This window comes from Drosophila santomea, chromosome 3L (assembly GCF_016746245.2).
Source record: "Drosophila santomea strain STO CAGO 1482 chromosome 3L, Prin_Dsan_1.1, whole genome shotgun sequence".
In the NCBI taxonomy this organism is placed as follows: Eukaryota; Metazoa; Arthropoda; class Insecta; order Diptera; family Drosophilidae; genus Drosophila; species Drosophila santomea.
Genome location: NC_053018.2, coordinates 13,021,929 through 13,046,868, shown reverse-complemented (window position 1 = coordinate 13,046,868; position 24,940 = coordinate 13,021,929). Strand labels below are relative to the sequence as shown.

At 41.0% G+C, this 24,940-nt stretch overlaps 2 protein-coding genes across 5 annotated transcripts; one reads left to right on the top strand and one right to left on the bottom strand.

Annotated features, from left to right (window-relative positions):
- Positions 1–154: 154 nt before the first annotated feature.
- On the top strand, positions 155–24,940 carry LOC120450523 (serine/threonine-protein kinase unc-51). 2 transcript variants are annotated; one of them, XM_039633606.2, is made up of 12 exons: positions 156–880; positions 10,701–10,874; positions 20,601–20,688; positions 20,880–21,005; positions 21,157–21,230; positions 21,293–21,453; positions 21,512–21,648; positions 21,709–21,858; positions 22,177–23,346; positions 23,409–23,545; positions 23,608–23,743; positions 23,811–24,940. In XM_039633606.2, the coding sequence occupies exons 1-12, from the start codon at positions 791–793 to the stop codon at positions 23,885–23,887; spliced, it is 2,520 nt and encodes an 839-aa protein (XP_039489540.1). In that variant the 5' UTR covers positions 156–790; the 3' UTR covers positions 23,888–24,940. The 2 variants fall into 2 exon arrangements, with proteins under 2 accessions (XP_039489539.1, XP_039489540.1); XM_039633605.2 differs by having other exon boundaries at positions 155–880; positions 21,512–21,858.
- LOC120450525 (mimecan) lies at positions 12,497–19,126 on the bottom strand. Of its 3 annotated transcripts, none has more exons than XM_039633607.2 (8): positions 18,744–19,126; positions 16,961–17,156; positions 14,629–14,807; positions 14,315–14,568; positions 13,975–14,250; positions 13,543–13,819; positions 13,308–13,469; positions 12,497–13,126 (listed from the first exon to the last, which is right to left on the bottom strand). In XM_039633607.2, exons 2-8 carry the CDS (start codon positions 17,011–17,013, stop codon positions 12,972–12,974), a joined length of 1,356 nt encoding a protein of 451 aa, XP_039489541.1. In that variant the 5' UTR covers positions 17,014–17,156; positions 18,744–19,126; the 3' UTR covers positions 12,497–12,971. The 3 variants fall into 3 exon arrangements, with proteins under 3 accessions (XP_039489541.1, XP_039489542.1, XP_039489543.1); XM_039633608.2 differs by having other exon boundaries at positions 18,928–19,126; XM_039633609.1 differs by lacking the exon at positions 18,744–19,126 and adding an exon at positions 17,300–17,381.

The window sequence follows — 24,940 nt, the reverse complement described above, 5'->3', positions numbered from 1 at the left end:
GGGTAAAAAGGTAATAGTTTGTCTTTACTGTCTTATTATTGTCTTTGAAAACTCAAGAAGAAAAAAGTCAAAATATTAAAACCCATTGGTATTTTTAAGAGTTTGGTATTTTTCGAGCGGGGGCGTATTGGCTGGACCAACCTGCGGCCACACTGGCCAACCCACCACCTCGCTTAGTTGTGTTTTCGTCTTGCCTTTTTCCACTAGTCTCTCTCGCGAAGTAGTTGGAAAAATCAGTTTTGCAAAGTTTTTCGCTGGGACCAAAAAGCTACATTTTCCAAGAACCGAAGGGAAATTGTGCTGATCGTACGTGTGTGCGTGTGTGTGTATGTGAGAGAGTGTGTGCCATCGATCCTGCAAGTGTGTGTTTTGTACGCGAGTGTGGGGCCGCAAATTAAAAGCAATACCACACTGAAAACCGACACAATCGCACACGGAAAAGAACAGTTTAATTCAATTACAAGTGAAATTAGAGTGAGTGCCCGATAATTGTCAACTGGCCAGGTGGACGGAAAAGTCGGCGGTGGTGTTACGTGAAAATTCCGGAGATCGTCAAGGGCCAGAGAATCACATTTAGTGGCTGGCCAAGAGGGAAAGAAATTGATTTTCCATTTTCCACAATTGCAATTGGAAGCAAAAGCAAAGCAGAAGAGAGAAGAAAAGAAAAGGGGAGAGCAAGTGTGCGTGCACGAGCGAGAGAGAGTGTGGAGCACGAGGGGGTGTACGAGAGAGAGAGTGTGGGAGAGAGCAGCACTTCCAGGCGTCGCATCCTCCTCCTTTTTCGCATGCAATGAATATTGTCGGGGAATATGAATATAGCTCCAAGGATATGCTGGGCCACGGCGCCTTTGCCGTCGTCTACAAAGGACGTCATCGCAAGGTAAGAAAAGCTACTACTCTTCCAAACAAATAAATATCTTCCATACATACGGCATGAGTAGGTATGTAGAGCCTAAACAATTCCGTCATGTTAGTAACCTGTTTTCCCCAACGTATAATTCGTTGTTATTGTTTTCATTTTAATGCGGGGCTTGGTCGCATTTGTAAATAATACAATAACAAGCCCCAACGTTATTAACAATGCGCCATTGTCAAAGGTAAACACGCAGAAAGCACCAAGAGCCAAAGAACTAAGAGCTTAGTGTCTCAAAATATAACGAAAAATCAGCTGATCACAGTGCAGGTGGAAATATTAAGTACACAGAGCAAAATTAAAATCTATAGTGTATTGAAAGAGACAAAAACTATTAAGGGAAAAAACCAACTAATTATGAAAAATTCATAACTGTGCAATTAAAGTTTTTATTATAGATATTCTTTTTTTACTATTCTAAAAACCGTCTACCTGAATTTTGAAAAAAATGTTTATGACTTGTTTCCAAAACATTCATTACTTTTGATGTAAACGAATGCAGGATCACTATCTTACCTGTTGTAACATTTATGACTTAGTTTTCGAGAAAACAACATACATTTGACGTAGACATTTCACATTATAAAATAGAATACTTTTAAAACAGATTGAGAATACATTTTTTATATATATTTTAATCATGACTAATTATTATTTTTCTTACTCATTTATTTTATCCCATGGTTTTTTATAATTTTTCTTATCAATTTTTTATGAATTCCGACCCACTGTACTGAACCTAATAAAATTGCCAAGCAAAATCGCAGCCCTTTTTTCGAGGGCTTTCAGGCATAGCTCCATTTTTGTTTTCTTTAAAATAATTTGCGTTTTGTTTTGTTTTTGTTTATTCTCCATTGTTGCCCCCTGATTTCTAAGCAAAATTTGGGAGCCACACGCACGTGCGATTTATTTTGGCGATACAAATAAAATACGTAAGCACCACTGCGTATGATAAACATACAAACATACATAGAATTTATATACATGTATGTATATAGATATACTTATGCGCGGTAGGAGTGTGTTGAACTACTTCAGGGCCATTGGAGAAATAATAGAAGTAATGGCGCGTGTTGGGCAGCAGAAGGGCTGTGAAATTCCTCTGGCATTACAAAGTAAACAAATTAAACAGTATGAATATGTAAACACTGAATTAGTCGCAGATGGCCTACTAGTTTAAACTATCAACAGTCTAGTACCTTTGATTGATTTCCAAATAATCAGTAACATTTGCTGCGAATCTGTAATTATTAATATAATTACTTATCCTTAAATCATGCTTATTTTAACGCCATAATAGGATCTGTTAATGGGAAAATTATACGCTGCAGGTCAAGCAACTTTAATCAATTCCATTTTAATAAAAAGCCATCGGAACTGGTCAAAAATAGTGAACGCAAAAAATAAAAATCTAAAAAATCCTAAATTGCTGGTCATTAGCATGAGTGCTGTGTTTTGCTTGGTTTTCATTCAGTATAAAAAGCAAAACAAAACAAAACAACTTTTTTTTTTTTTTTTTTTTTTTTTTTTTTTTTTTTTAATTAACATCTTTATTTAATATTATTCAGGAACAGGTCAATTAAAGCCTTTAACCTAAATGTTGTCTTAAGTAAATAATCTCTTAATTATAAAATATAATTTGTTTTCATCTTAATATATAGGAATAGGTCAAATTTCGAGTAGTGAGGTTTCAGGTAAATAATATATTCATACTATCATCTTAGAAGCAGCCCAAAATGTCTTCTTTTGAGCCTGCGAATTGGGATAGCCCCCTGTAATCTCCGGGCGAGACGATTACGGTGGGCAGTTAGTCGATCGTTGTATCTGCTTGAGAAGAACGAGATTTGGTCTTCAACAAGGCTCAGGTTTAAATCATTGTGAAGCGTTTGGCCGCTAACGAACCAGTCACAGCCAGTGATTTGTCTTAATGTTTTGTTCTGGACGGTTTGGAATCGTTTTCGGTGGGACGCAGCCGCCACTCCCCAAATTTGGATGCCGTATCTCCAAGTAGGTGCGATAATTTGCTGATAAATCTGACGCTTGCATCTTAAAGGTAGTTTGCTTTTCTTATTTAGCATCCAGAATAGTTGGTTACGCTTTAGGTTGCACATTTTGACGACTCTGGCAATATGATCTCGGAAGGTTAGGCGTTTGTCCAGTGTGAGGCCTAGGTATTTCGCCTTAGTTGCTTGCTCTATGTCCACATTATTAATGTGTACCGCAGGAGTTGTTTTACGGCGTAACGTAAAGCAAACGTTTACGCATTTGCTTTCGTTAATTTTGATGTTGTTCGCCATGGCCCATTTCTCGAATTCGTTGAGATAAGTTTGCAGCATTTGTGACGACTCGGTCTCACTGTTCGAGGAGCTGAGAAAGCAGACGTCGTCAGCGAAGCTGGCCAGCAGCATTTTGCTGTTGTCATTGGTCATTTCATAATAGCTTGGCTTGGGGATGTCTGCTGTATAGATGGAGTAAAGTATCGGTCCTAAGACGCTTCCTTGAGGTACGCCAGCTGCAATGGCAACATTTACAGAGGTTGCGTCTCTGGACTGGACGCAAAACTCTCTGTTTGTGAGAAACGATCTGATGAGCTCAAACAGGTTGGCTGGCAGCGCTGTTTTGACTTTGGCTAGTAGTCCCGGGATCCAAACTCTATCAAATGCCTGTTGAATGTCGAGGAAGATTCCGTTGCAGTATTCTTTATGGTCATAGGCCTTCAGGATATGATTGACTACACGGTGCAGTTGCTCAATCGTACTGTGGCCAGCTCTGAATCCGAATTGGTGCATTGGGATAGTATCATTGTCTTCTAGATGTATTATAAGTCGGGAAGCTATCAGCCTTTCCATTACCTTCGATAAGGAGGGCAGGAGACTGATAGGCCGGTAGGAGCTTGGATCCTGTTCCGGCTTCCCTGGCTTTAGAATCATACTGATTCTAGCACTCTTCCATTTTTTGGGAAAGTATTGCACTCTAAGTATCGCATTGAATATCAATGTGATAAGTAATAGTGCTCTCTTGGGAAGGATTTTAAGTACTGCGTTGCTTATTAGGTCGTGACCTGGCGCCTTTCGTCTTTTGAGGGTACGTATCATGTTTGAGACTTCTTCCAGACGGATAGGTCTTATTGGAGGTGACATCTGGAATGGGCGCTGTAGTACTTCGTTTATACTGTTGATATCCCCCTCGGATGCGAAATTAAATGCAGTGAATCTGTCGCCAAGGTGTTCCGCAAATGTTTGTACTTGCTCTTCTAAGGAGCGACACCAGTTACCATTGCTGTTCTTCAGAGGCGTAACTTTCTGTGGCATTCTTTTTACTTTTTTGGTAAAGGACCACATATTAAAAGTGGAATCATTAGAATAATCCATATTGGTAAGCATATGTTCGAATTGCGCATTTTTCAATTCAGCCATGGCAACGTGAAGCTCTCTGGCGCATCTATGCCATTGAGCTTTATCCTCAGGACTGTGCGTTCGAATATAACGTCTTCTCAGTGCTCTCTTACGGACTAGCATCTCTGCAATGGTTGGATCAAATCTATTCGAGTGGCGTATGAGGGCTCTGCTATGATTATTTACAGTGTGCATGTTTGCACTCCTCGCCGCATTTGTCACATTGGTAGTGAAGAGGTCTACCGCGTCGTCAATTTCAGCAGCAGAGTTGATCTTAATGTTAAGGCGTATCGATCTACATAGTTCTTCCTTGAAAACAGCTACATTTGTGTGTTTGCTAAGAAGTTGCCTACGTTGAGTGCATTGTGTGGCTTCTGTTTTTAATGTAGTGATGAGAGACAGGTGGTCCGATTCAAGGTCCCAGCTGTCTCTGATGTTTAGCTTGTCGTGTGGAATGTTGCGATAGATTGCAAAGTCTAAACAGGATGGTCTTCGATTTACTGCGCTTGGATAGTATGTTGGTGCTCCAGTCGCCAGGATGTTGGCGTTAATTGAGTTGACGCTAGCGGCAAGTAAGTTACCTCGGTGACAGGTGATCGCAGAACCCCACCATGGATGTTTTGCGTTCCAGTCTCCGCTGATGAATGATCTTGGAAAGTTGAAGTTAGCGAATATGTCATCAAATTCTGATTGAGTCCAGCTGAAGTTTGGAGGGCAGTAGATTGATCCGATGAATATTTGTCCTATACATGTTTGGATTTTGGCACCCACGATTTGGACTTTAGCATGGGCGATTGGCTCAATGGGAAAGTGATTGATCTTTTTGTTAACCAGGATTGCAGCTCCACCCCTGCGACTGCCGTCAGGTAAATTTGAAGTGTAGACTTCATATCCAAATAGTTGAAGGTTGGATGTCTTCGTTTCGGTGAGAAGGAGAATGTCAATATTCTCTCTCTCCGCAAGGTGGCCGATTTCAGTCATTTTGCCGGCAGCACCTCGCGTGTTCCAGGTGAGAATTTTTATTTGGGACATTGTGTGAGTTGCGCGTTAATTGCGACCAGCATCTGCAGCATCTGGGCTTGCATGGAGTGTAGACCCTCGATAGCTTTTGTGAGCGATGCAATTGCCGTTTCTATATTAGATTCTTGTGTATTTTGCTGTTGTGAAACATCTGAGAAGAAGTGCGCATGATTTTTTGCACCGTAGTGATGTTGTTGTTGATTGGCGTCCTGTAGCCTATTTGTTAGGTTTCCTGGTCGTTTGTTTTGTTTTTCCGTGATTGGAAGTGCATTTCTGGCTATTTGAGCATAAGAAACTCCATTTTCATAATGTTTAGGTGTAGAGTTATTGTTTATGCCCACTATTGGAGTTTTCTGTACATTGTCGTTCATTTTGAGCAATTTTTGATAGGATTTGCAGCCACGGAAGTTAGCTGGGTGATTTTCTCCGCAGTGAGTGCAAGTTGCTGGTGCTTCTTTGCATCAGCTGATTTCTGTATCCATTAAAAACACGCACCTACACACCACAAGTGTTTATCTCCTTAACGCCAATATATAACACTCATATGGACAATATGCTGTTATGTCAACCAGTTGTATCCCATGCATGTCGCTCAGTGTGTTTTTCTTGAATTTTTCTTGCTTTCTTGTTTTTGTTAGTGCAACAAAGCGAAATACAAAATAAATATGTAGCTCTTATCAGCTGAGTTGTTTTGTTTTCTTTTCTAAATTGCTCAAGTTCGTCTCGTCCGTAAATGAAATCGCATTATTAATTGCAAATGCAGTGTGACAACAACTACAATGGCGTTACCATAACAATGGGACAATCGGTTCACACGTAATCCAGACATTCGTCTTATTCCATCTCTTTCTATTGTTGTCAGACCCTCTCTTTCTGTCATTTTGGATTGGACGTTATTGGCTTCTCTATCTTTCTTTTGAAAAAGATTTTTGACTTCTTTTTAACTCATTTCTTTCGCGCTACCGATCGTTAATCATTTAATTGAAATCCTTATGGGATCCGTAAATAATTAGCCTTAAGTGACTTGAAATTTTCTTAAGCAAATAGTATGCGTCATTTGATAAACTATGCTATTTCCTGTAAGCTGTGCTACCTCTTTTCCTTTGTTATATGTGATCTGAATGTATATATACTCCTATATACATACATATATCATTTATGATGTTTCAATCCACTTGAGCTCACTTTTGCCGACGACAGTGGGAATGTGAGTTAAGCTGCGCTGAGTTCACTTCCCGCACCTTTCCTTTTATGGCCATTTCAAGTAACTGGTTTTGTGGTCCGGCAGTTTTCGATTTCTTTCCACGACTTAACGCTGCCGTAATCACGTGGGTTACTTAAGCCGCTCGAAGGACAAGGTATCGCGGAGTGCCTGTCGCTTGTGTCTCCAAAAGAGTATCTTTTGCCTGCACGTGCTTGGAAAAGGCGCTAAAAATAGTCAAGCATGTGCTGCTTTAAAAGATACACACCGAAAGATACTCGTACTTGCGGACAGAAAAGGAAATCCTCCTCGGAGGATCTGCATCTACTCCATTCGAATCCGATTCCAAAAATAAACGTTGACAAACAGCTGCAGTGCCAAGAAGCGTCTGGTAGTTTTCATTGCATCGTCATGAATGAATCTATCAATCTTTATCTGGCGGATACGCTGACATGTGGAAAGCCAGACGACACGTGTTTCCATAATTCACCGAAGCGACCGAACGATCCGTTTTATCGCCAATTGTATAAGTTATCGACGGCGGCGGAATCATGCAAAAATTACGTTCTAAGCGTGTAATGTTTATTGTGTATTATTCGGTATTATTCCCCTTCTAACATTGCGCAATGTGTATTTTGCATATTCATACGTTTTGTTTGTCCAAAAAGCTGAAATGCAATGGCAATTTGCATTTGATTTTGTCGCCGCTCTTCCACTGCATTTGTTGCATTTGCCTGCGAAAATGCGTCTCGACAAAGTTTAAACTATTAAGCGTGATTAGGGTTGCATCTAATCGCCGAGATGTCAAAATACTATAGTGAGCCCATTAAATCGTTGTATAATATAGCTCCTTGGCAAGCCCCTTATAGAAATGATAAGATTTCTATCAAAAACGTGTAAATTGTTTTTTTTACTGTCTATATTCATCCATTGATCAGAAATCAGTGGCTAGGTTTCAACACGATCTCTCCAGTTTTATTATTTGGAAACTGATCTGATTGTGTTTTATTCACAGTTGAAATATACGGAAGTCCAATGTTGGGCAACAAGATCGAAGAGAAACCCACTCTATTAAATCAAACTCACCTTTCCAATTTGTGACGGTGAGAACAACAGGCTAAACACGTGCAGACCAAAACAAATCGAAATTAACGCTTATTATATTCGGCAAAAGCTAACAGACATCTAGCCATCATATCATAATACATTAACCTAGGCATTTCTCACGAGAAACTAGTTAGTCTTGTTTTGTTTAGATCCAGATCAATGGTATTCTATATAAATTAGCCGGCTGACTTGTCATCCGATCGGGCGTGAATTATGCGGTATTGAAGTAAATGTTTTGCGTCGCAAAAAAATTCGAGAATTTCCGCGTGCTGTTTGCTAAGCTTTGCGGCAATGAGCAGATACATTTTCACCCGCCAAACCAGTTGAAGTTGTTTGTATCCATCCGATACTTTGGCCTGGCCTCCGTTGATGATGTGCTGCACTTCATTTTTCACTCGCTTTTGTCTCTGGCTTCACTCTTTCTCGCATTTTCTGCGCAATTATTATCACATTCAGCCAGCTATTTTTGGCCAAAAGAAATGTTTTCCTTTTTTTTTTACTGTTAGTTGAGGGGCCATTGCACCTAAGCCCCCCAGCAAAACAGCCAATTTGACTTGCCTTATCGAGCCTCCCAGTTCGTTGAACCATTTTTTGTTGTTGGGTGTGCGTTTTTGGCAAAATGCTTAACCTGATGCTGCTGGTGGACTTTGAAGAATTGCAGAAATCCCTGGGATCGGAGGTCTCGCCTCTGATTTTCCATTTTTCACCGACCAGGTGTGGAGCAACTTTCCCATTCGCTTTTGACACAGTTTTCGCTTGCGCTTCGTTGATTGAGGTGATTGGGTCAAGAACTGCTCGGTTTCCGCTGTCCGCAGACCCCAATGGTTTTAATGGGTAATCTAATCTGGTTCGGTCTTATTTTCTTGGACTAGAAGGTAAACAGAATACAAGGCAGTGACGTAAAGATCCCAATATATTTAATCAAATATAAGAAGACTGGACAAAAATTAGTCATTTTAAAAATTGTTTCGGCTTTTTTAACAAGTAATTAGTGCATTATTTTACGAATTAAGCTTCTTAAATGGGAATAAAAGTGAATTAATACCCATTTAAACCTTTAAGCATTTCTATGCGATTCTCAAAAAATCGACGTTAGGTACATGTAAATTGCTAGGTATCTTTAACGTATCTGAGTAAACAAAGCCAAGTAGATCATATGGTTTCTTCTGTTGATAACATAATCTTTTCTCACTGACCTGATCCAATTGCCTCTAGTAATCTCGCCAAATGTCAGAGGCCATACCCCATTAAACACTGCCAGATGGTTGGCAACAAGTGCAGTTGAAATCGCTTGAAGATAGGCTCAAACAAACAAAAGTGCAGGAGCCTTGTTATCGGTCAGAAGCTGTAAGAATCGCTTGATTCATTGCAGTTAACTGAAATAAATAAGAATGCAAATTGTATAAATACATCTGCGAGTGCACAGTGAATGATTAAGTGCGCGTGGAGGGAACATATCGATTATCATTTGCCATTCAAACAACTCGTGTACGTCGCCTAAGGTGATTTGATATTCTAAGGGGGGAAACCTATAGAGTGTCTGGTCATATCTACACCCAGTAGTTTGTAAGTTTCAAGGGTATTTCGACTAGTAATCAAATTTACAGCAGCACTATCTGCTACGTACTCAAATAACTTTTATTTACTGGCTAGTTTAATGATAGAGTTATTAGCCATTAAAATTATAAACGAAGTACCGCAAAAAAAACTCCAAACCGGACTTTAGTGCAATTTATATTACCAACCCAACTTAAGAGCATCATAACTTTTTTAATGATCTTGAAAACAGAGCTCCGCACACTTCACGGTGGGCAGAGGATAACTCCCAATCGACACTTCGCTACCAGACTAACCACTATCTGATGTGTGTGCTTCCTTGTAGTAGGCAAACTTGTTTAAGTTTACACTTTCGTCTTTTGTAATGAGTTTTAGCCAGGGACGGACGGCGAAACGAGCAAGCCCAGACAAAGAGTCATTGTCACCTGCTAAGTTGAAAGCAAATAAGGCGACCACATCCAGGGCAACTCGAAACGAGTCGCATGAATCGGAAGGTGCAGTCAACGACGTCGTTCTTATCAGTGGGGCGTTTCAACCAACCGGTTAACTTGGCTTACCTGCCATTCCCGGCCAAGTTCGTCACTCCGGCGGCCGAGTAAACAGTCTTATTCACCGCAATTAGAGGCCTGCTCCCCCGTCTTTTGTCCGCCCGCCGGTTGAATGCGTTTTTGCGTATCTAATAATAACATTTAACCGAGCGAGACCCACCAATGTGTTGGGGCCCTCGTCCCTCGCCTTCTGGGGTCCCGGGAATTTACATTTGCCGCATTTCCTTGTTTCGGTGCCTGCTAATTGAAGCAGGCCAAAGACATTTGCTCAAGGAGAATGTAAACATTTGGAAGGCAAATTTATGGCCGCAGCTGTATGCAAAGATTATGGGTTTTAGATATGAGCAGATGAACTCCATGGGAATATAGTGCTACTCACAAAGACGGAGGTTAGTGATCTGGATACCTGAGCAAATCAGGCATTTTACTCTAGCATTGATTTACTACTAATGAAACAGATCATGTGTTGATATAAGGTATAATCAAAAATCAAGTATACGTTTCTCATTAAAGTTAACTAAGTTAAATCTAAATCTGAACTAAAAAATACGTTTATAAATATGAATTTAAGGAAGAACAACATGTTTGTACCTTCGCTATTGCTTAGAATGTATGCAAATAATGAATAAATTTAATGGTGCTAACTTCATACACAAAGCGTCTAAACTTGGCTTTAGGGTAATTGACCGATAAACCGTTTTGTTATTTTGCTAATTAAAATGTTTATATCATCTTGAGCGCTTTTACTTTGTGGTGCATTCAAAAACAAATGCGAAATGGAAAATGTTAATCCTTTTTGCATTCTGTTTTGCCAGTTTTGTGTCAATTAAATTCCCATGCGAATAAACTGAGTCATTGCGCTGACTTTGATTTGTAATTGGGCTATAGCCGTTCAATGACTTCGTTGTCAGAAACTCTCGATTAAATATTAATGAAGTGCATTTCATCCGCTGTTACAGAAACACATGCCGGTGGCCATCAAGTGCATCACCAAGAAGGGACAACTGAAGACGCAGAATCTGCTCGGCAAGGAGATCAAGATCCTGAAGGAGCTCACCGAGCTGCACCATGAGAATGTGGTGGCTCTGCTGGACTGCAAGGAGTCCCAGGATTGCGTCAGCCTGGTCATGGAGGTGAGTTTGGCCCGAAACCCCATTTAAAAATCCGCATAGCGAAGCGAGAAATTCATAAATATTTAATGCTTTTATGGCTAAAACGTGTGTGATTCACTCCACATGATATCGTATGGGGGAATTGCAAAGCAAAGTGCACGTCGACCAGTTCCACGTCATGTCCCTCCCCCTTTAGACCTCCTTTTCTTGGCCCGAATGCTACGCCATTAATTGCGGAAGTTGCGAAATGAATTCGTAAACAGAAATAAAGTGAGAATAGAATGGTAAAAGCGATTTGCGTCGATTGGCTGCCACTTACTTAATAATGCACACGGTGGAAATGTTCATACTTTAATTCATAGATTAGGGAATATATTTATAATTATAATAGGAATCCTACAACCAGGGTAATTAGACGAAGCATTATTATTTAATATTGTATTATTTGTATATTAAAAAATGTCAGGTGATTAAAAAGCAGACAGTTTATCCCATCTGTGCTAAATTTTATCTATTTTATTTTGATTTTACTGATACCTCTTTGTTTAATACGCAGTTTATTTGCTTTAACACTAGGCAATAGCACATTGAATACCTACACTTGACCTCAAGTTTGTTCAACTCAATTTGGGTTACAGGTGTTCGCATGCTTATGGCGCGCACTGTTTATAAACAATCTATTATCTTGAAATTAGGTCAAACGCTCGCGGCACGAGAATTAGCTTCCTTTTGGCGAGTTTTGCGACTGATAAGATTGGATAGGGTTGTTTTTCTTTCAAATACCCTAGTTCTTAAAAGACTAGGAGGAGATCTGGAGTTATTTGGGCTTATTATAATAAATAAAGTTAATGCAATGACGTTACATTATAAAATGTTAGTAATATGCTTTGTAAGGAAAATGTATTTCACAGTAATTAGTTTCAAGTGCTTGTAGATCAGTATCTGGTATTCAGATGGTTTTAATTTAAAATTTACTATTTTAATAATCAAATGGGTGTTAAATTTGTTTCCAGAATTGACCTACCTACGTTAAGCGTATTTACAGAAAACTTTAGATTCAAGGTAGCGTGTTTCCAAAATAGTTCTAATCGAAACGAAAACTGTGGGCTTTTGTTTTGTTGTGAGTTTGCCTTAAAACGCCACACTGTTGTGGCCACACGATTGCATGTCATCATCATAGGTGGAGCAGAATCGAGCTGACGGGGTGTACGATAGCGATAGGAAGGGAGTGTTTCGTTTCATCTGGTGTGTATTGTAGTAGTTGGTACACATTCGATCGCCTGACTTTGGCCTCATTCGCCTTGTTTGCTTTGTATTCTAATGTGTTTGCCACCGGAGAGGCAGAGGGATTGTAATCAGTTCGTTTTCGTGTGGTTGGTGAATATTTATTTGTTCCGCGGCCACGTGTTATCCCAAGCCGCCTTTCCCACCATTTTGGCTACTATTCGTTCATCAGATTTGTTTATTTATCTTGCCAATATATTATGATGTGTTTATTTGGTGCTTAATTTCGTTGTCTGGAGATAGGAATGTGATATGGAGAGAGGGTTGGTGGGTGGATAATCGAGGCTATCAGGTGTTATCTTTCAGGAAGCTTAGGCTGTATGTTATATATTTTCGTAGTTAATGGTTCAAAACACGCGTTTCCTTTTTTACTATGTACAATAATTACTTTTATTGTATTTTGGCAAAAGTCTAAAGCTAACAACTAGAATATCTAGGGGTTACATTAATTTAAGTGTTGCGATGGAAATCGATTTTGCATCTAAAACTAGAACAGTGCCAGGAGTGTTGGTGCGGGATCCCATCTACCGAGTTTCCCTGAAGAACAGAACGCTAACCTAAGCTAAACTTAACCTACTCCGACTAACAACTAGAATCTAACAACGGATTCGGGTCAGTTGTTGTGCGGGAAACAAAGTAGCCGAGAATATAGTTAGGCTAGATACCGAGTCAAAGTAGTTAAACTAATTAGCCATATACATAAGTGACATATAACTATTTATAATCTATCAAAAATGCCGGCAAAATGGAAATGGAAATTGCTTCGAAACTAGAGGAAGATAGGATTCTCTCTTAATCTTCGATCGTTTGGTTTGGTTTTTTGGAAAAGTTATCTTAAGCTAGCTTATTCAGTGGTATCTCCTCAGTGGGATGGACCTGATCCTTTGGCTCTGGTTTGCTAGTGCGGCAGCATTTGGTTTTGATGCCGCCAATATCCTGGCGGCAAATAAGTCCGATGACGATGCCAATCACGGCCAAAACCATGATGCCTAGTGTGGGTAAAATCGAACAATTAGTGAGGTTTTGTATCACAGTAAAAGGGGTATAACTCGAACCACCATACACTTAAATATAATGATATGTAATTTGGTTTTAAATAACAGGGAAATAGCGAGAACTGCGGCATATGGTAGTTGGAGTTATAAAACTTAGAACTCGAGGTGGACTCACAGATGAGCAGCGTGTTGATGGCCTCCTGGGAGATCTGCACCTGGTTGGTCTGGTTCTCGGCAGGCGGCTCCACGCTCACTCCGCTGTTGCTGGTCTCGGAGCTGAGGATTCCGGCTTTGACCAACTCCGTGCTGTTCTCCATTTTGGCCCGATTGCGATTGGCTAGTTACGAACAATGGGCAAGAGTAATAGCCACGTTAGCAAGATGACATACGAGTCACGGGAAATAGCTCACCACTTCTGGGCGGTGCGGGTGTGGAGGTAACCACTGGCTTCACAGTACTGGGCGGTTCAGAAGTCCCCTTGAGCGGCGGCTCCGTGGGATAGATGAGGCTGCCGTTGAAGGGGGTGCCCAGCACGAACTCGTAGCAGCTGATGTCGAAGTGCAGGAAGCTAATCGTATCGATGGAGGTCAGCAGGCCGCACAGCTCCTCGATGTTCTGTTGCTCCAGCTCCGGCAGCTTCAGTTTAATTATTTTTGTTAGCGGCGAGAAAGCTTTCGTATTGATTTGCTGTCGGAATGGAAAAGCGAGAGCGGGACGGCTATATAGTACTGTGGCGATACTGTGGGCAAACACAGCTGTTTTGGCTGCAACTGCGCCAACTATCGATAGAGCGATAGCTGAGAAACAAATGTGCTATCGCACTTTCGGCGCGCGATTCTCACCTGTTTGAAATCGTTCTTGTTCAAGCGCAGCACCTCCAGGCCGCTCATGTTCTGGAACGTCTGCTCCGGCAGCTCCGTCCAGCTGCAGTTGACGCAACTGAACTCCAGCAAGTCGGGCTGATTCAAGAAGGATCCGTCCAGTCGCTGGACTATGGTGTTGTTGCTCAAATCGAGTAGCGTCAGTTCCTTGGCCGCCGCAAAGGTGTTGGGATCGATTTTGGTTAGACGGTTGTTGGCCAGCCGCAGGCGCTTCAAACGCTCTGAGCCCTGGAAGACCTACAAGAGATACAATAGAATACATTAAATACACCATTTCAATACAAATTATTTGTGCACTTACATCCTTGTCTATGCTGCTGATCAAATTGTGATTCAGATTGATTTCCACCGCTCTGGACAGATTGGCAAAATCCTCCGGCCGCAGTTCGGCAATCACATTGTGGCTCAGATCGATGATGGCCGCCGTTTTGGGCAAGTCCAGGGGCACATGGGTTAAATGGGCATTGGCACACTGAACGAACTTGAAGTCCTCCAGGCAGAGGCAGTTGCGCGGGCAACTGGGCTCCAGGACATGGTTGCTGCGTCGTGGTATGTCTGTAAAAAAAAGTCTTCCTTAGCCTTTTGATTTCTAAATAAACATACACTTTTACTCACTAAATATTGGTCGAAATGTGGTGGTTGTCGATGTGGAGGATGATTGCGGCATCAGTCTATTTTCTGCTGTCTCCGGCGATTCCTCGCCTGTCGTTGTATCACTGTAGTCATCATCGCTGTAATCCTCGAGCGGATTGGCCTCCTCACTGCCCGCTGGAGCGGCATTTGTGTGGCTGATGCTGTAAGAATAATCATTAAATTAATGCTTGTCTTGAATTGAATAAACCAACAGTATGCCAATTTGGTTTTTTCCTCGACTTATAAAGCGTTTAACGTTTTTCAAAGTATTCTCATTGCTTATGAAGAAAAACGCAGGGCAATCACAAACGAATTTAAACGAATGCGCATTTCTGATAGAGCAATTACTTGACAAATACGTAAAGTTGTTTTACCAAAAGCCAAAAATTGGCAATATTTGGCTTTATATTGTCGCTGGCTTCTAAACAGAACGTGGTTACATCACTCACGTCTTGAAGGCGAACACACCTAGCTAATTTGTCCTGAAAACGCTCTTGACCCATTTTGTTATGACCACGCCATAGCCACACAGAAACATTCGTTTTCCCCACTATCATTATACGGCTATTGTTTATGTTTGCTCCGCGAAAGAGCATGAATGAATATACTCACATGTGCGAGCAAACATACAAATTATTTCTTCGTACAGTTGTGGGCACAACGATAGCCCTTGTGTTGATACAAGACTTTAAAATCCTATTTATTCTATAATATAATTATTGGAGTAAAGTAGAATCAAATAGAAAGTGCTTACAGGGAATGCTCTTCGAGGTAAAGAAAATTTAGAAACCACACATTTCTTTGTAGTTTGTTTCTTGTTTCGGTTGACTGGCCTTAAATTGCCGAAACGTGCTGTAGCTATTGAGTAAAAAGCACAGCTAAAACCAGTTTACTTCATGGCAAAAGAGACAACTCGACCGGTTTAAGTTTACGATTTCGTTCACTCTCACTTTTAGTGTTTTGTTTTATTTTTTTGCTGCCATATGTAAGCCCTCTTCATTTTTTGCAACTGGCTCGCCTGATTCTAAATCGTTCGTTATCCTTGTATTCGGCGACTTCAGTTCTGGTGAGGGTTTTTATTTAGAAAAAGGTGGAAATTGGCTGGTAGAGTAGTTCAAGTGAGTCTTTGGACTGCCATTTAGAGTTCTCTTCAATTGCGTGACTTTTGAGTGAAGTTTCAATGGATGTTCAGGTTGAAGAGCCTCGTCAATCCGTAAAAGTGCCAAAATGAACAGAACGAACTACATTAGAGGGTCGAATGCTTGAGGAACAAGTGCTGATATGGGACTATTAATTGATATATACTCCTACCGGATAATAAAGATATATTTATCGAACGTTGCGAATTGCCTTCAAGCTCCAGCTGCTCGCCCGAGTTAAGTTAATGGCTATTACGAAAGATCTCTAAACCGTTACTAAGCATGACGACCTAGTCGAAGTAATTCTCTTGACTACTTGAATGAAGTGACTAAAATTGGAAGCGGCGCACTTGAAAGCACTCTACTTTGACATTTGATTTCGAGTGGCTAAAAAGGCTTGTAAAGGCCCAAAAATCAATAGGGAAATGGGCTTAAGTGCACTGCAAAAATAAATCAATACAAACTTTTAAAGTTTTCAAACTTAGTAGTATTGGAAATGCATTATTATTGGCAAGCACATGATGTTATATATTTTTTATTACATAAATAAATAGATTTTTATGTGTAATTTACAAAATATGAAATGGCTAAAGCACATCGGAGCTATAAATTTAATTAAAAAATCGGAAAACCGAGACAGTGGTAAATTTCAATGTCTTTTGCAATATTGCTTCGATATTGGCTAAGAAATTCATAACGCTGAGCAAACAATTTGATAAGGAATAGCGGTATAAATTATCGGACAACCGGGGAATTGTTATTATTTTTATCAGATTATGCGATATGATTAAGTAGAGTGTAAATTCGTGCACCTTATATATATTAAAGGCGGCAATTAAGAGCGGTTCCCGTGGCCTATCAATAAAAAGTTGCTGTTTTTTTTTTTTATAACCCCATGCGTGAGTATTCCATTTGGCATTGATATCTCAGTTGTGGGCGGGTCAAAGTCCCGTTACTCGGCGGGTTCACCTGTCGTTATTTCGATTTGAGTGAATTAATCACTGCGAATGTTGCTAAACGGAAACTTTGCCCCTTGTCTCTGCTGTTTCGTCTTTAACGAAGAGTTTACTGATTTCTATAAATAAATGGATTACTTCTCCGGCCCCATAGGAATAACAAATGTGGTTACTTCGCATATCGAGATCTGTAAATATTTATTGCAATTTGATTTTTACCTCACGCTTAGCAAAAATATCAGCAGTAATCCAAACTTGTAGTACACGTGCATTATTATGAATTATTTGTTTATTGATATTTGTTTAGCTTTGTTTTCACTGCGTCCTCAAGGCGTGTTGTTAATATTTGTGTTTATCTCACGGTTTTCATTGCATTTTCGACGTTTTTGCCAAACTTGATGTGGAAATTTTCAAGCTGAAAATAGATTTTATAAGGTGTTAGGGGTCTATTTTTGCAGCGCTTTTCTGTTTTCACTTTGCACTTTTAATGTTCATCTGTTTTGCTTTGAAATTACAGCTTCAACGTTGATTAATACCCATTTACATTCGCCGGCTTACTTTTGCCAAAAGTCAAATAATTATTTTTCACTCCGCTCGCACAAACTTTTCCACTCGCTGCCGATTCTCAAATGAGCAAAAAATTCGCCAACAATTCCCATTCCGTTCAGCGGACTGAACGAACAGGTGTGTGTTGTGTGTGTGAGAGAGCTCCAAAGAGCGACAAATATTATCTCTCTCCCTTTATCTCTCTCTTTCCCCAACTCTCTCATGTTAAGTTTAATGTTTAGCGGTGGTTATCTTATCAGTTTTTAATATTTAATTGCTGTGTCTCATCCCCTCGCGATTTCTACTTAGCTTTTAACCAACTGCTGACTTATTAATCGATGTATTAAGGCTTCACTCTAAATAATATCAATAACTTTCAGTGAAAACTTAAAGAGCATACTTCATTGCCAGACTCTAATTTTAATCGCCGTAAATGAAACCTAATCGCTTGGGTAATCTTATTTTAATTAATAAACATTACATCACATTATTAATTAAAATTTCAGACGATAGCAAAGTCACTTGTCATATTTTGAAATTTATATATTAAGCAGCACAATTGGAAACACAAAGAACACTTTAAGCCGGCTTGTAATAATAATAAAACTAATTACACACACTTGTCCGATTAGAATTAATGCCGATCGTAATGAACTTTGCTTTGGACTTGACTTATAAGTCGGTCGGTTGGCCTGCCTTTTGATATGAAACAAGAGAGAACGCTATAGTCGAGTTCCCCGACTATCTGATACCCGTTACTCAGCTAGTGGATGTGCGAAGAAGAAATTTCAACACTGACAGTTTTTGGCGGTTTGTGGGCGTTAGAGTGGGCATGGCAAAAAGTTTTTTGGCAAATTGATAGAAACTTACAAGACTAATACAAAAATGAAAAAATATCAAAACATTTTTCAGAAGTGTGGGCGTGGCAGCTTTGGGCGGTTTGTGGGCGTAAGAGTGGGCGTGGCAAAAAGTTTTTTTGCAAATCGATAGAAATTTACAAGACTAATACAAAAATGAAAAAATTTCAAAACATTTTTCAAAAGTGTGGGCGTGGCAGTTTTGGGCGGTTTGTGGGCGTTAGAGTGGGCGTGGCAACATGAATCGACAAACTTGCGCTGCTTCTATGTCTCTGGAGTCTGTATGCTTAATCTCAACTTTCTTTTTTTTGTAGTTCCTGAGATCTCGACGTTCATACGGACGGACAGACGGACAGACGGACAGACGGACGGACAGACGGACGGACAGACGGACATGGCCAGATCGACTCGGCTATTGATCCTGATCAAGAATATATATACTTTATATGGTCGAAAACGCTTCCTTCTGCCTGTTACATACTTTTCAACGAATCTAGTATACCCTTTTACTCTACGAGTAACGGGTATAAAAAGGGAACCTTTCGCAGTTTATTTACATAATTTGCTGGAAATATGTGAAACACTGGGCTGATTCATACCGATTCAACTGGACGTGATTTGAGTGATAAGTTTGTTTGAATATTTGATTTAGTCGGTGAAAAAAGTTAAACTCTTGTTTTAGTTCCGTTTCTAGGTCTTTGTGTTGTGATTGCGATGAACAATGTATAGCGAGCGTTGTTTTTATCGCCTACAATATGTTGACCTTTAGTCCACTGCGCTTACTTCGAATTACTCGCGTCGCTTTCTGATATTCGTCCGATAATATATGTACTAAATTGGGTAATGCACTGGGGAGTTTTCTCATTGAATTTTACTGAATGGTATTGTATCGCGTTGAAATTTCCCCTCAGGATTTGCTAACTTGGCTTTTTTTTGTCGCGCGATAACGTGCGATTCATGCCACCGTCGATTTCAGAATGAGCTGCGAACGGAACCGCAGAAGCAGCGAGCTCAAAATCAGAAGTTGAGAGAGCGGCTGTGGAGAGTCTTCTCTTAGCTTCCAAAGCGCTCTCTGCGTACTTGATTCTTCAACATAATATTTAGAAATGGAAAAAAAAAACAGAGAAGCCCATTAATTACGCAAGTGCATTTTCCAATAAATCGCTTACTCATGGGCACTTGTTGCCGGGAAATAATTGGCATTGCATAAATAAAAAATAAATTAAAAATTGTTAAAAGCCCTAGAGGAAGAGCCCTCTTCCCAGCGAGTATTTCCCCCCGTTTCTTTCAAACTTTTACTTTTATGTTTGCGTACTTTGCATGTCAATGACTTTTTGTTTAATGTTCTTTTCTCTTCGCTTCGCTTCTCTTCGGCGATTTTAGCGATTTCACAAAAAGCGAGTGCAGTGAAATCTTTTGTCATTTCAATTTGGCTGTTTAATTGCCTAATGTTGCTTTGTTTGCTCATTAAACTGTAAGTGGTCCATATAGTTTCTCATGGAAAACAAAAAGTCCATAAAAATGGATAGAAATGTTCGCCGCGCACATTACGTTGTTGGTTTTTGGTGGTGTGTTCGCGAGGAATTCTATAGTCATGTCTTTGATTGGCGGCCTCAAGGTCAAATATCGCAAATCCTTTTTGGCAACTTGCTCCGGCCCAAAAAATAACGGCATTTTGGAGAGACAGGGGTTCTCTTCATTAACATTTCAGCGAGGGTTGCTTTCAAAATTCTGCAGTATCTGGAAATTCTATTTCTATTTTCGAATATTTTTCTTTTTTTCTTTTTCGAAAATTAGAAAACTTTTAATACTTTAAAGTTTATTATTTTTTAACAATATTATGAACCCCATTATCAATTATCGTAAATTATGAAAAATTCACTGGAGTAATTTGGTATTCTTTAAACAATAAACTGTTGGCATTTCAAAGGAATATGACAAGCAAGTGTATTTAAAATTTCCAAGTGTAAATTCCCCTAACATAGTACAAATTCTATAGGTTACTTTTACCCCACCACATATTTTTCTCCACATCTGGTGACATAAACCGGAACTGAACCTTTGTTGCACAACCGACAAAAGAAAAGCAGCTGGCTGGCTGATCCATAAACATATTTCCCTAATTCCAGTTCTTGATTCAGAAAATTGCCGTAAATCATATTCGCTTTGACCTTGCCGTTTTCTGTGATTGTCTGGAACTTGCACAAAAGTCGAGCAGCTGAAAGCTAAAAGATGGAAAGACCGACTGAATCAAATCTCCGGGCTCTTGCATTTTCGCACTGATTGGACTTAATTCGTTTGCATGGGTTGCATTCTGCTTTTGAGGTCTTTGGGGTCCCAGAAGATTTATATGCGCGCCGAACTCTTGACTCGTGCTTAGCGTGGGGGTCTCTCTTAATTTGATTTTCCAATCAGCCCCACTCACGCTCTTTCTCCTTGTGACTTTCTCTTTACAGTACTGCAATGGCGGCGACTTGGCGGATTATCTGAGTGTCAAGGGGACGCTGAGCGAGGATACCGTTAGACTCTTCCTCGTGCAACTAGGTGAGATTCCAACAATCTATATACAAAAGACGTAGTCCTAACTAATATCTATAAATCATCCACATTAATAATGATATTAGTGAAATTTGATGCATTTACCTTAAAACTAACTATGGACATTCAACTTTTTCCGCTTTGAAATCAAGATTGGAAGCTATAATACAACTTTCTTTTGTTTCCCGCAATTCCAGCTGGTGCTATGAAGGCACTTTATACCAAAGGAATTGTGCACCGTGATCTCAAGCCACAAAACATTTTGCTATCGCACAATTATGGCAAAACATTGCCAGCTCCATCGAAAATAACCCTGAAAATTGGTAAGTTGTGATTAAACACACATAGTTACATATTCACCTTAAAAAAAATGTTACCTTTTCAATGAAATTTGATATGTAAAAAGCTGGTTATTACTAGGAAATCTTGATATACGAAAATACTTATTCCATCTTTAACTTTTCATTATTACAGCCGATTTTGGGTTTGCGCGTTTTCTAAACGAGGGCGCAATGGCGGCCACTCTGTGCGGCTCCCCCATGTATATGGTAATTAAAAAACTCACAACAATCGAAATATAAAATATAATATGATATATTTACTTCCAAAGGCGCCCGAGGTGATCATGTCGCTGCAGTACGACTCGAAGGCGGATCTCTGGTCGCTGGGAACGATTGTCTACCAGTGTTTGACTGGCAAGGCGCCATTCTATGCACAAACGCCCAACGAACTGAAGTCCTACTACGAGCAGAATGCTAACCTGGCACCAAAGTAAGATCTCCTATATTGGCTTAAACACAAGAAGACTGCTAACCCTCTTTCTTTGAAGAATTCCAAGTGGCGTGTCGCCGGATCTGAGGGATCTGCTGCTGTGCCTGTTGCGCCGCAACTCCAAGGATCGCATCTCGTACGAGAGCTTCTTTGTGCACCGCTTCCTTCAGGGCAAGAAGGCGGCCGCGTCGCCAGGTGAGCCTAGTCAAACAGCCAACCTGCGACGACGAGTCTCTAAGAGTGGTGTTCTTGCAGTTGACATGCCACCGCTGGGCGGCACACCGCCTGCCAAGGCCAAGAGCCCCTTGCAGCAGCAGCTGGAGCAGGAGCTGAAGCTGGTCAAGCTGGCCGAGCAGCAGCAGAAGGAGCGCGAGGAGCAGGAGGCCCAGGAGGACGAGAACACGGGTAGGTGTTACATTTGGTCTCCTCAATCAGGGTTCACTTAACAACCACAATTGCCAATCATTACACAAACCGCCTCCTTTAACAAAAACTCACTTAACTTGAAAGCACGTGATAACTTTTTGAGAAAATACAGTAATTAACACTCTGATTTTATTTACCAACTTTGTGTTAATTTCAAGAGCGGCTCAATAAAACGAAAAAGTGTGCCATATTAAGCATTTAAAAGTTTACTCAAATTAGTTGCTTACGACATAAGCAATTAATCAGGAACCATATAAATAAGACCAAAATTAAACGCTTCTTATTTTACGTTTGTAGTGTCCGTGGTGGCCAATCCGGCTATTTGTGCCACCATCACCAACGTGGGTGTCCTGTGCGACAGCGAGAACAACAGCGGATCGTGCAGCTCCCACGAGGACTCCGATGACTTTGTGCTGGTGCCCAAGAACCTTCCGGAGGACCAGCGCCAGGGTCTGGCACAGGCACAGGCCCAAGTCCAAGCCCAGCCCGCTTCCGGTGGCCAGCGTCCACAGCAGCAACAAAATCAATCCAGTCCGCCACGTCCCAGCAGTCTGCCCATCTCTGAACCCAAACCAGTGCCAGCTCCCGCACGTCGCCAGGTGGCCAGACCCGGACCGTTAACGGTAGCCACACTGGGTGGCCAGCAGATACCCCGATCGCAGCCAATTAGCGTGAAGCAACCGCGACCGGATCAGCGCAAGAGCAGTGTGAGCAGTGACATTAACTCGATCTCACCGCCGGCGGTGCAGTTTGCGATTGGAACGCCGCCTACGCGAATGCGTTCCGCCTCGGGAGGATCGCTGTCGGAGACACCGCCGCCGCATGCTCCGAGCACATGGCAGGTGTCGCCAGGACACTCGCAATCGCCGTTGCGCCGAAGTGGCAATAGCTCTCCAGTTCTGCCGTCCGCAGCGCTTACCAAGTTGCCCACTTTGGGCAGTCCCACAATGCTGGTGGCGCCGGGATCGCTGGGCTCGATTGGATCGGCGGGCAGTGGTTCGGAGAACAATAACCAGCATCACATGCTGGGACCGCGAGCTTTTACGCTGCCCGAACTGGGCGCCACGGGTGGGCTGCATAGTCTGCTGGACACAGGAGCCGGCGGTGGTGGGGAACCACATGCATTCCAGGCCCCAGAGCTCTCCGAAGAGACGCTGATGGATCGCGAGCACAACGAGACACTGTCCAAGCTGAACTTTGTGCTGGCCCTCACCGATTGCATCCAGGAAGTGGCCGATTCGCGTTGCGCACCGCTCTCCACCTTCATGGTAGCCGGCAGTCAGTCGGCGGCGCAAGCGGCGTCAGCGGATGCCCAGCAGATACCGCCGCACGCACCTGAGCACTGCAAACGGGCCGAGCGCCTGGTGCTGCTCGTCCGGGGACTCCAGCTCCTCTCGTCCGGGATGAATCTGGCTTCCCAGCAGCTGAGCAACGGCCAGCTAAAGCCGTCGTCCAATGTAAAGAATGGTGAGTCAGACGATTAGCTTATTGCAGCCACATCCTCTTTAATGTATTTGGTTGACCCTTAGCTTTGCTCACCATGAACGCCAAATACCGGAGCATGCTGTTCGAATCGAAACGACTCAATGGCAGCGGACTATTGCAGAAGGCGAATGCATTTAACATAACGGCGGACAAGATTCTCTATGACTACGCACTGGATATGGTAAGCAATTCTTTGCTTTATAGTTGCTAATGATTTACTAATGATTTGTTAACTCTTTTCAGTGCCAGGCGGCTGCTTTGGATGAGCTACTGAAGAATACCAAGAATTGCTTTGAGCGTTACAACACGGCACACATTCTGCTTCATTCGCTGGTGCAAAAGTGCAATCATCCGCAGGACAAAATGCTGCTGAACAAATGTAAGTCACTACCTTATAACCAAAGAAGGTATAATGAATGACTCAATAATTACTAATATTCCAACAGATCGCGATGCCGTTGAGAAGCGATTGAGCATATTGCAACAGCATGGCTACATATACATGACGGATGAGAATGCTTAATTACTTGGGCAGAAAGAGCTTTATTCCAACCATGAAGCACCGGCAATCTTCACAACATCAACAACATTTCCTTAAGTTATTCACCATTTTCGTTGGGAGTGCAAACATGTGATTGAAACAAAAACTACACTATCCATACATAGACATACCGACAAATAATCTAAAAACCACCCACACCTAATTTCTGGCGTTCAAAGTTCCCAAAAAAAAAACAGTCCAATGTAAATAGTTTGAGCTATGCAGATGTATGTAGTTTTTGTTTTTCTATATAATTTTTTGCCCGCGCGGCAACCATAATTGTTAAAGCTTATAACGAGTGCAGATGCAACATGAATAAGGGCAGATAAGAGTCCATATAGTCGTAAGATAACCATAATATTATATATATGTTAACATATATATGTACAACACGAAAGCTAACCAAGCAAACCACATTACATAACGTAAAGGGCAATATGCAAGCCAAACTCAGTTTAAATCTATGTTTAAAGGAGGAAGCGGGAGAACCCAGATCCATATATCATGTGCTAGAATTTCTCCGTAGTTTTAAAGCCTACTTTCTTATTTAACAATCTAATATACCCTATTATACTAGGTGTTGGAATCAATTCGTAGCGTTTTACGAAAGACTATGCTATGAACACAATTACGATGCGCTAAGTCAGTAGCTTCCAGGAGAATATTTACTAAGAATAGTTGGCTAGCGCAATCTTTCGTAAAACGCTACGAATTAATTCCAAAACCTTGGATTATAAACATACCATACAATATTTATGGCTGCACTACACAAACATGTTTACAATGTGCTATGTTCATAGTTTTTAGTTAGGTCTTTTCTAAAACAACTTTAAAGAGGTATTTAATTTTATGACAAGAAATTTATATTTTAAAGAAACTTTTTAAGTTTTTCTACAAGCAAAGCCCACAAAACTTTCGAAAAAATCTATATATGTATATGGTATACAAAAGAGAGAAACACATAAAAGAGTGTATAAAATGAAAACGAAACAAAATACCGATTTGAACTAATAAAAAGTACTAAGGAAAATCGTA

Excerpts from the sequence above, each read along its gene's own strand:
- LOC120450525 (XM_039633607.2), bottom strand. The coding sequence starts at position 17,013 with ATGCACGTGTACTACAAGTTTGGATTACTGCTGATATTTTTGCTAAGC. Across the intron at positions 13,820-13,974 it reads ACAAGAACGATTTCAAACAG|CAAATCAATACGAAAGCTTT; the intron begins GTGAGAATCGCG and ends CCATTCCGACAG. Across the intron at positions 13,470-13,542 it reads ACCCGCACCGCCCAGAAGTG|CCAATCGCAATCGGGCCAAA; the intron begins GTGAGCTATTTC and ends GTTCGTAACTAG.
- LOC120450523 (XM_039633605.2), top strand. The coding sequence starts at position 791 with ATGAATATTGTCGGGGAATATGAATATAGCTCCAAGGATATGCTGGGC. Across the intron at positions 20,689-20,879 it reads ACTCTTCCTCGTGCAACTAG|CTGGTGCTATGAAGGCACTT; the intron begins GTGAGATTCCAA and ends CCGCAATTCCAG. Across the intron at positions 23,744-23,810 it reads CAAAATGCTGCTGAACAAAT|ATCGCGATGCCGTTGAGAAG; the intron begins GTAAGTCACTAC and ends ATATTCCAACAG.